The sequence below is a fragment of the Rhynchophorus ferrugineus genome, unplaced genomic scaffold (genome assembly GCF_030347505.1).
Source record: "Rhynchophorus ferrugineus isolate W39M unplaced genomic scaffold, kcgeb_rfMv2 rfM2, whole genome shotgun sequence".
Classification (NCBI taxonomy): domain Eukaryota; kingdom Metazoa; phylum Arthropoda; class Insecta; order Coleoptera; family Curculionidae; genus Rhynchophorus; species Rhynchophorus ferrugineus.
This window is the reverse complement of record NW_027472581.1, coordinates 53,119,401-53,131,501: the sequence shown is the minus strand read 5'-3', so window position 1 is coordinate 53,131,501 and position 12,101 is coordinate 53,119,401. Positions and strand designations below refer to the sequence as shown.

The 12,101-nt window shown below is 31.6% G+C and overlaps 1 protein-coding gene across 1 annotated transcript; it reads right to left on the bottom strand.

The window, feature by feature from the left end:
* Positions 1 to 1,118: 1,118 nt before the first annotated feature.
* LOC143190845 (uncharacterized) lies at positions 1,119 to 3,147 on the bottom strand. The gene is made up of 4 exons (XM_076395412.1): positions 3,109 to 3,147; positions 2,930 to 3,048; positions 2,149 to 2,644; positions 1,119 to 2,059 (listed from the first exon to the last, which is right to left on the bottom strand). Exons 2-4 carry the CDS (start codon positions 2,984 to 2,986, stop codon positions 1,119 to 1,121), a joined length of 1,494 nt encoding a protein of 497 aa, XP_076251527.1. The 5' UTR covers positions 2,987 to 3,048; positions 3,109 to 3,147.
* Positions 3,148 to 12,101: the final 8,954 nt, after the last annotated feature.

Here is a 12,101-nt window from a genome sequence, read left to right as displayed (position 1 = left end):
TCCTGTACCACCAGGTGCATCTAAGAAGTAAATCCCTCCAGTTTCATCATTTGTTACTTTCATAAGAGTTTCAAATACGTACTTCTTCTTGTTGTTCATTTAACAGTGGAAGATTTGTTTGAATTAATTCTTTCAAAGCGTTGAGATCATACAGTCTTTCTCGATGCAACTCTTGGTTAAAAGCGTCATGCATTGGACGATTGGGCGCGGTCAGGCCTAATTGAATTAATAGTTTGTTTCACATTATCAAGCACATGACCTCAATTGAAATCAATGCTTCATTGTAAATTTCTTCACTGATTTGTATATTTGGATTTCTCATTCTATTCCGTATTTGATACAAAATATCATCACACATATAATCTTTGTACTTGATCCACAAATCAATTGGGTTTGATGGGAAGCATGTAGATATGATTATAGAAAACAATGTTCGTATTTGATGAGCGTGTGATGATATTACAGCATCATTGAGAGTTTGATCCCAATGAGCGTCATTTTCAAGCAATTGCAAACGTTGACAGGCTTCTCTGTAGGATCCACACAATTTACCATCAACAGTTCGTAACTGATGGAATGATGTTGGGCCATGTACATTGACTAATAGCAGTCGTAAATAAAAACATTCATCATTGCTTGGATGTACTGAATAAATTCGGCCAATCGCATCGGTGGAATATACATCTGTATATCCTGGAACTGGTTTTCCTTGTTTCCGTCGTATAAATCTCCTTGAGGATTGATTCCAGGTATAATATTTTGGCATTTCAGAATATAGCAATGTTTGTGCGAAATCATCGTTTTGGCATGTCTCAAAAAAACTGGTTAATGTAGTAGATGGTGGCTGAGCAGCTCCTTGTACTGCGTTCTGTGCTGTAAAATACACTCTTTGTCCATTTTCTAAATGCACAGCTAAGTGAACAACAGAAGGGTGTCTCTCATGAATAGGAAAAGAAAATATTCGCCAAACTGCTTCATTACTACTGACATAGTGGCCCATCTGGTATTGGGTAACTTCATCATTAGAATTCTCTGCACCAATTCCAATCACAGCTATATCACTCCCTTTGGTTACATATTTGCAAAGATATTTAATCGATTTCACTGAATGGCAAGATTCAACGTTGATGTGTGCTTTGAATGTCTTTGATAAAATGGGTGAATATGGAACGATTATCTATTTCAATATCTTGTTGATTTAATTTGACAATTGTTGATTTTCCATTGTCTGCTGTCGATCTGCGACGATACAATGGATAACCGTCATTACCAGTAATTGTTTCCGATATTAATGTCCGTGGATATCGTTTTGAACATTTACCATCCATCATACACGGTGAATTTTGATTAAGAGTTCCACAGGGACCATGTATCATGTTTTTGATAACTACCTCATGCAATCCAGGATCTACTTGTACATTAGGGATTTCAGCTGATATCACTGCATCAACTTCATTTGGCCTTATCTTTTCAACCAACCAAATCAAAATGTGTGCATGTGGCAATCCTCGTTTCTGCCACTCCACAGAATACATCCAGCAACGTGTCTCACCAAACACATTATGTTTTACGATGAAATTCATTAAAGATTTCAACTTTTGTCTAAAGACTCTGGCTGTAATATCATGACGATCAATGGGTGATTGCCCAGGGAATAACTCCTGCTTAATTTCTATCCATTGCGGATTGCATGTAAATGTGATGAACAAATCTGCTGTACCATAATGACGAACATACGACATGGCATCTTGAGCATATTCGTGCATATGCCGAGGGCTTCCGATATATGTTGCTGGAAGAATAGTCATCCGACCGACATTCTGTGCATTTCCATCAGTATTAATCGCATCTCGAAGGTGAATATACTCTTCAGATCGGAGTTTGGTTTGATTCAACCTGATGAATGTTAATCTCTCCGTTTCAATTTTAACATACATGTCAACAACATATTTGTGATATAATCGCCGACATTTCAATATGTGATTATCTTCATGTTCCCGAATCATTAGGCGGTATGAATAATAGTTCATTGAACTGACTTTTTTGTTGGTTTCAGAACCTGTAAACAGATTTTGTTTTAATAACATTCAAATACATAATATAGTGACTGAGATATTATCGCCATAGTTAAACTAATATTTTAGTTACCTGTAATGGGATTTATCATTTTTATTGATAAATCGTAGCCATCTTCACCTTGCCAAAATATAATGGGATATTGCAGTGCATCATATGAGCGGTGTGTTTCCTTTATACGTTGTAATTGATCATTCCGACGATGTAAAACAATATCACGGGATTCCAAATTTTCTCCAACTACAACGATAGCAACTTCATCAATAGTTGGTGCATTAAAACGTCTTGTATGTTGACCTGCAGGTATTTTATCAGCTCTAATTACAATTTTGTGATTATCGGATGGCATCAGATCCAGGGCAGTTTTAAACAATATAATCAATTGATTGTGTTGATGAAATAAAGTTTGTAATTGTTCTACAATAGACCTCTTTACTAAATTGTTATGTGCACAACGCAGATCAATTTCTTGTGGTGAATTGCCCATAAAATAAATTTGCAGGAATTTGTTGTCGCTATCTGACACTGGTAACAGTGAACCTGCTCTGTGATATATTTGCCCTTGTATCTGTAAATAAAAAAATATATTATGGTGTGGTATAAATTAATGGATTGTCAGTGATCAAACTTAAATAATATTTGATCTTAAAAAGTATATATTTAGTTTTAACTAATATCTATCAAATATAAAATATAATAAAATTGTCACTGAAACTGAATCACCATATAATATGATGACTAAGTGATATATTTCGTAATGATTAAGAAATTGAAGATTAGTAACACATCTTAACTCTGGTGACAGAAAATTTTGTTCGCTAAAATAATTATGAGTAACTGCTATAATACATACCTTGAAAGTTGGCATAAAATTTTCCCGAACTACATTTGTTGCCCCAAATGAAGTCATTTGAAAGCAATTGTTATATTGTTGGATATGTGTCAAAAAGTGTATAGAATCTGTTCCTATTCCTGAAACCAATGAGTACAATGGTTCTGGTGGTGGATCCAATGGTATCAATTTCACTTTACCATTTGCGCAACACAATCCATTGGCTTCGTTTTTGTATTTTAATGCCTTACAGTGTGAGCAAACCAAGTTCATACAACCAATAACAACACATTGGTAGTTACTGTAGTCAATTGACACATCGTAACGTCGCGCTCGCGCTTCACGCGTTTGTGATATCCGAATTATTTCACGTTCATTTCCGTCGTGACGTTCTTGTGCAGTACGATTAGATCGGTAATTAGCTTGGTTTATAGCATTTCTGGTTCTTCTACCTAAATTGCTTCGTCTTATAGGAGGCATATCAAATATAAATTATTTTTTCACTAATCACGAACTAAACAAACACTAACTAACTAAACACTCTGCACAAAACACGATATACGAATTTGTTTCGTGTATCAGTTGACAATTCATCTGTCCTCTGTCAAAAGTCATCTGTAACAGACAACTTTTTTTTTTTTTAATTTGATATGACTTGAACTTAAGCCGTACGAATTGTTTTATTTATTTAAAATTTGGATATTAAAAATAATAAAACACTGTTGGTAACGCGATTTTTGTTTGACTGATGTAATGACGTGGAAACTGATGCATTTTATCTCGCGTGCCGAAACTAATACAAAAGAAACGCGAGTTTCAGAACGCGACATTAAACTCCTCCAACTATGTATTCTGTGCTCCAACGCACACACGCACATTGTTTTGATAGATATGATCTTTGACGTTAGGAACACACCTACATTGCTTAGACAACAGTGAGTGCTTGTAATTTAATATGAACTTTATACCATAGCAATAAAGCTCAAATTGACTACGTTTTAGTTACAAATCATTTGTATGGGAAAAAGAAAAGGGCTATTTTTAGGTTTTTTCCAGCAATAATTCTAATTTTTCTCGCCGTAAAAACCATCCTTGAACTTCAACGAACATTTTAAAAAAAGATTTGGCCAAATTGGTCCAGGCGTTGTTGAGTTATGCGCTTACCAACACATTTTGCGATTCATTTTTATATATAAGATGAATATTTCGACATCCTCAATCGTAAAGTTCTGTTATCACTATTAATCTGTTGCCAAATAATGATATATTCTAAGATTCCCATACACATAACCAAAAAGGCTCAAGGTGAGAATTCAACAAAGTTATAAACATTTACGTTATTTACGTATTATTTATATTAAACGTAGAATATGTACATTATATATTAATATTTTTACTATAATACATTTGCAAATTTAGGTCTTTCATAAATAATTTTAATCTCATAGAGATGTCTTTGTTCTGAAATATTGTCTAAATATCTATATAATATTTCATAAAACATAAACCTACAGAGAGTAGTTATAGCTTGGTAGTTCTGTGATAGTTAGTTAGACTGGATAATACTGGATACCTCCAGGATACATTAAAAATCATCGTGGTCCGGTAGATTATAGATACTGGGCTGGCGCGCGCGTCCCGGGTGTTAGAAATATTTGAATATTCTCAGTATTGCTTGGGACGTCATGAGTAGGGCTTTATCTTTTCTATAACCAAATTTCTGATATCGGCATAGTGTCAGTTTTCGAGGCGTAAAATGTAATCTATTATTAGTTATTAAAATAAAGAGTAACGTTCATAAGTTTTATATTAAGCTATATATACCATATATATGTATATATAGCAAAAATGACTTGTAAAAAAACAGTAAGAACATGAATTTAATTTACGAAACATTTTAGAGGAGGTAAAAAAATACAGCATAATATTAATTTTTATATTATATTCATTTATATATTTTAAATATTGATTTTAAATTATAAATTAGAGGATATAAAACAATGAACCTTAACTATGCCATAAACTATTTACTAAATTACCAAGGTTAATATATTTCATGTAAAAAAGGCTTATCGTCTAAAAAATACACCATCATAATTAATGAAATCTAGGACTCAAGTACCTAAAAACTCATTGATGTTAATATTTTGTATTTTATGTTAGTATATACCTTTCATTACATTACATTACATTTTAGTATTTACCTTTCAACTATTTTCTTTTATTTCTGCTTAGGTCTGCTTTTTTCTTCTTTGATATTTTGGCAGATTACTTTTCCTTATCAACAAATCATCAGCTCTAGCAAGTACAATCTTTTCTAAATAGCTAAAAGCCTATAAACTGAACGATTAATTGAAATTACTTAAATATATAATTCTCTATTACCTTGTCAAAATTCAATTGCCGAATATTGTTCAAATTAATTTTTTGACTGTAACCCTTCTTGACTAATCGTACCCTACCTAGAATTTATTCGTAAGATAATAATCCTATCAATAGTTTTATGAAAAATACTACTTTGATGATAGCTTATTATACAGTGGTATATAAGCTTCTTGACTTCTTGTTTTCTAAGAAATTCTTTAAGCAATATTTTTTTTCTTTATCGTCCTGTGGCTTCCAACTTTCAAAACCTTACGAACTCTTAAAATATAGATTAGGTTGTTTAACATCTATATTATGGATCTGACAAAGATTCTGTCGAAATTCAGTATGTATGGATACCAAAATCATTAAATTGGAGACCCACAGAAGGCAGATGATCCTTCTTGTTATCGGCTTTAGTTGTGCAGCAAGCTCATGGCGAAATCTTTCTTTCTCTTGCTGCTAAGTATGTTATATTACAAACTTGACATATTAATTTACACTGCAAAATTTAAGTCATTTAATTAAATTATCCTATTTGAAACAACTGAAACTAAACCTGCCTTTGACTCTCCATATTTTTAATCCTGTTAAAACGCTGAAATGCTAAACTAAAAGGCCTTCTGTTTAAGTAAAAAGGAACATCACAATATAACTTTAAAAATGCTATATGTAACGCTTTAATAGTTAAATAAATAAATGCCCAACGTTTAGTTAAAGGAGTACTATATCGTCATTTATTTTGAAAAACGCTTGGCTTGTAATATCATGCAGTGATGCCAAATCGAAGGGCAATACTATATATTGTACTAAATACTAAAAAAACGTATCTACTCTATTTTTGTTTCTTTTTTTTTCATAACAAAATATAAAATTTAATGTGAGAAAGTCTTGTTAAATATATTATTTTTCTAAAAGAAAATACATCCATAAAACAAATAGCCTAGCTGTAAATTTGGCAACATCGACTTTTAGCATTTCGGCTTGCGGCAAGTAGATTGCGCCGACGAATATATGAATAGTTCCGAAAGTAGCCGAATCTCCGGACCACGATGATTTTTAATGTATACTGATATCTTCTGGGATTGCCTTTATATATATATATATATATATATATATATATATATATATATATATATATATATATATATATATATATATATATAAATCATATTTTGTACTATATAAATCACTTTATATTAACTAAACCGTTAATTATAAACATTTCACTCAATACATCACTTATCAATATGCAATATGAATTATCAATACAGTGCCGTTAATCATGTGTAGCTCGTTACGACAAAGCTATGAAAACATCCGCGAATAATAAAATTAGTTCAACGCACGTCTATGAACTGGAACATGCCGGCTCTTCAACGAAATATGCAGCTAAATATCGACAACTATCCTGTTCCGCGAGACCATTAACTTCGGTCGGCTATCAAGTGTATGAAGCTTAAAAAAAAGCGGGCCGTGTCATTGCAACGGTTTTATCAACATATTAATGTCAATCTATACTTTAATTGCTTGAAATTAATGAGAGCTTATTGTTTTTGTTCAATTTTCGCAATTATATCAAAACGATCGCATTCCGACTTGCTGGACCGGCAAAGGAATCTTGTTACATGGTATGCTGTCGGTTGCCACTGTCATATCCTTGAATTGTATTGTTCGTATGGCTATAACCATTTTCACGCTTAACTTGTCGTTTACAAATATATTGATGTTTTAATTTTATGGTACTTTATAATTAAATTATAATTTTAACGGAAATTATGTTTAATTAATTCATTATCATAAATATATATAAATAGATCATTATATGCAGATGCATTATCTTTTTCTTATTATTCTCTTAACATTCTACAATCTCTCCAATGGGCATTAAGTATTTGATGGGATTTATATAATATATTTATATTTTATATGTAATAAGTGATCTAATGTACAAATTTATAAATTTTTGGTAAACATATTTTATTTTTCTCTTTTTAGTGTTAGATATTTACTCAATAAATTACGTAATTATTTTATTTATTATTGTAATGGGTGCCAAGGAAAGGCGTAACTAGTATGAGGAAAAATAGGAATAAAGGAGCAATGATTGAAAATAAGGAGCATTTCAGTCCCCGGAGTCTGCTACCTAGCCTACGTGATTTGACATATGTTCTAACTAAACAACAAAACAAAGTTATTGTTCCCGCCGAAAATCGAACCCGCGACATCCGTTTGGGAGCTAAACGCTCTAACCATTACACCAAAGAAGCAGTTGACAACAGTATTTCTTCGAGGTCTTATATGCTATAGTTGGTGCTTAAAAAGCAAACTGAATAGCTTTTGCAAACTGAATAGCACTGAATGACTTCCGATTTTCTGTCACATCAGCTCAGCAATTACACTATATTCTCTTAATATTCTACAATCTGTCCAATGGGCATTAAGTATTGGATGGGATTTATATAATATATTTATATTTTATATATAATAAGTGATCTAATGTAAAACTTATAAATCCGTATAATACTTAATTCAATTACTATTTTATTTTATTCTAAAAATTATTCTGTGTCTATTAATCAAGTTCATTCAGGTGTATTGACAGTCCTTTAGAGTACTTTAAACTAGCACTCTGGATTACACTCCTTGTGACTTCCAGGGGGATATCGTGCTATATTAGTAGCACTTACTTTTGGAATGCATTATCTTGATTCAAAAGTATTTTTTTCTTCATATATGTTTCACGAATTGTTCTAAAATATTACAATTAAAAGAGGATTTTTTATTTGATTCAGTTACATCATCAGACGCATCAAAGAGCATTGTAACTCCTTTTAACTAAAATAAAATGAGATAGAAAAATACGGTCTGAATTTATAATGATTTTACTGACTGTAATAACCAATAAATTCGATATCGTAATAAAGTATGTGTTGTGTTGTTTGACAATGTGACATAATGAAAAATAAGCTATCGTGATACAATTTTGACATGAATATAGTTGCAAAAGTATGATCCATGCAGAATGTTTAATATCAAATTGTAAAGTTAGTAAAAATTATAATAACCTGTTGAAGTTTGCAATATGCTGCCGATAGTATATGCCGATAGTGATAATTGTATCAATATCAAAATTATTATAATGCTTATTACAAATCGATATTGTCCACATTTACGACCCCCGAAAGTCATTAGAAATTTTCACAGAATTGAGATGACCTCAAGGAAGCCCTGGGAGAAATGTATATTAGGAAAATACGTGAAGTATCTCGTAGCTAAAAAAATTAGTTGAATTTGTTGCAGGAGTTCTTGCTTGACTAAGTTGCAATATTTGGAAGAAGGGTTAATTAGTTAAGGAAAAAATTATTACGGTATATTTAATATTATTCAAACTGAATTTATTTATTTATATTTCAAACACTATGTGAAAAACCCATGACCTCTTACAATTTTTTCCATAATTTCGTGACTACAGCACCTCTGAGATTTTGTGATTCATAATACGTTTTAAAAGACAATTTGATTATTAAAATATTAAACGTATTATTCCTAGAAGTGTGATAGCAAGTTTCAATGAATATAATGTTAAAGGTGTATACTATATAGTGGTAGTTACTTGGAATGAAGAAACCACGCCCAAATTAGTCGAACACTAAGGTGATTTGACAGTTTTCTTTGATTATCCCTATGTTCAAATACGTTTTGCAAGTTCAACTGTTAAAAAGAATTATGTTATTATATCTGTCATAGGTAATTCGGGTGTAGATATTCAACTCAAGAAGCCGGAATTTTTTTTTTATCTCTATACCGCAGAGTATTGAATCTTGATAGCTTTTCATAATAAACCAATTTCTTATTATTTCTCAAACACCCCATTCCATTTATTTAGTTCCGTTGCCCTTATAATTGCTTCCTAGACTTGTTCTAAGGACATGTTTTAATTTTGGATATTAATTGAAGAGATTAAAAGTAAATCGAAGAAGGCTTTACCAAAGAAATGTACTGATTTGAAGGAGATGAGATAAATGGCGAAAGATAAATAAATCGTTTTAGTTTTTTTTAACATAAATACAATATAATAATGTTAAATGTCCGAAGAGGATGAAATGATATTAAAATTTTAAGACTTAAAAATCCAAAATCTGAAGAGTCAAGGGAGTTTTTCTAATGCTCTGGTGTTTATATAAATACATATTTTTATATAATTAAACAGTTATGTTTTATTGGCAAGCAACTGTTTATATATAACAGTTTCAATTTTATCTCTATATTAAGTAAGAAACATTCCCAATTAACATTCGCTCAACTATTATGAAGAATTTGTAGGCCATTAAATCGACAACGGTATCAATTAGGTTAGTGTATTTTAATGAGAAACGATCATCATGTTTTTCTCTTAATGGAGTCAGGTAAGTCGCGATGAAAAAATCTGTGCTATAACTTGATTTCAAACGGTATGAGCAACCAAATAAAAAATAATACGCGGTATTAGTACTTTGGTTAATGATACGGAAAATGCAGTTATGTGTAGAAAATATCGATTATAAAGAAATTTTCCAACGAAACGACGTTTAACGTCAATTTTATGGCTTATAAGTCGTTATTAATTTTTATTATTTCACGCCTATATTGAGATATAATACGCGTTTGACGTAACAGGTTAATTGAAAAGTCCCCGGCCTATACTATTTATACACGCGTATTTTGAGGGTTGGGGCTAACTAAAAATCATATGGATATAATTCTAGTAGCGCCATCTATATGTCAGGCTGGGGATTTTTTAATTAACTTGTTACATATACATGGTGGTATTTTGACGTTATTTTACATATAATAGCAACTAAATTTACTATTTTTAGTTTCATAACTCTGCTCTTTTATTTACATGTTTGATATTTTAATGAGGTTTAGCCTAAGACTTTTTTTCAGATTCTATTCCTACTCTAATGGTAGCAGCGTTCCCAACTTTTGGCAAAATGTTTTTTTATATATTTTTTAGTCTCGTTTTAACCAACGAGGGTTTATCTGGACCGGAGCTACAATTTAACGTGAGCTCCATACCTTGATTCTCGGCATTAATCCTATCGACTGGCTAGTGACCAACTTAGAAATTATCTCAGAAGATATCCAGTCTTACCCAGCCGAGTTACTGGTGCGACTAGGTTCATTTTCTTTATCGGACTTTTTTCTAGGGCACAAACATAAATTTACGACCATGCCCCAGCAGGATTCGAATCCGCGATTATTGCTACGGTAGTAGGACCATCCTGTCGCCTTTACTACTGCGCCAGCCAAGCCATGGTGGTAGTGAGTGGCTTTATTGAGGGGATATATTAATAGTACTGGTCGGAAGACTTCTACAAGTACCTCAAATACCTTTATAGTTGGGTCAAAACATTCGACTGAAACCGAAATTTAAAGAGTTTCAAGGATTATTTCTAATGGGCATTCACAAAATTCTCGCACCAGCTCAAACTCGATCAACGGCTCTCACTAAAAGCTTGTGTAGACCGTCTGCCAGAACTGTATATTCCATTTAGAGTCTACTTGATCGAAACAGTTTTTTGTGACCCTTCGAAAACTACAGAAGAAATGCTGATTATAATGTACAACTAATTCACTGTATATTTATTATTTATATTAAGTGTAAATGTCCATTGTTAATGAGCTTCAACGCCTTGTTTCAATCAGAATCATCTTTTCATTACAAACCAAAAGAGAATAAAATGTTTTCCAAACCCTGTCTGTTTTAAATGGAGACTTTATCATTTCAACGCATTTTATAAATTTAGACGAAATATATACTGAATTAAAACCTGGAGGAAGTAGAGAGTTGAAAATGTATCTCGTGCTGCTATTGCAGTTTACATTGGCATTAGATTATTAACTATTGGTTGGATTATCAATTACCAAGCCATCAAGCATCATAAATCTGTGTCAGCACAAAAGTTCGGTGATGGGTGGAGAGCTTATGTTATGCTGGATTTTTATCAACATCGCCTTAAATTCCATAAATGAATTTATAAGATGGTGAATGTAACTGGTGTAAATTGTTTGACTTTAAAAACTCCTCCGGAATGCTCCCCGCAGAGTTTTATTTTTATTATTTTATTAATTTTTTTTGTATAGTATATAGTATATTTTATTTTTTTGTATAGTATATTGCATCGTTATATGTAAAGATGCTTTTAATTATATATTATTTACACGTCGATGGGCAATATTTCTTTCTTCGATGGGTAAGATAGTTCGGGTGCGCTCGACGTAATTATTTGTAATGGTTGACATTTATAAAAAGTTAAGTTAAGTTAGAATATAACCGGGAAAACAGTAAGCATTGTAAGATAGAACAAGAATGTAAACGTTTAAGGTAACATATGTAGACTGTACAAATTAAAATAAGTGAATAAAGTTCATAAACAGTTGAAAACATTATTATTTGGTGAACCGAAATCGCGGGTTAATCGCTCCAACAATACTTGTTTCCAAACATAAAAATTATGATGTCCATACTGTCCTTTCCGAATATATTGGTGAAGCAATAATTTAGTGCCTTTAAAAATTCAAAAACAGGTAATTGCAACAAGGAAGGCAAAAAGTGTATTTAATGGCAATAAGGAAAGGGATTAAGAAATTGGGAGGCAGTATTAAGTTTAACCCATCAAGCAAAAATATAAAATTATGAAGAAAAGTGTAACACATGAAATTGTATTAATACATGTTGTATCTTAACATTATTACTGTATTCCATATTGTGAAAAGATAAATAATAAATATTGTTTAAATGGTTGTTTAATTTCTTAAGTAATTAATTACGACTACGGTAATA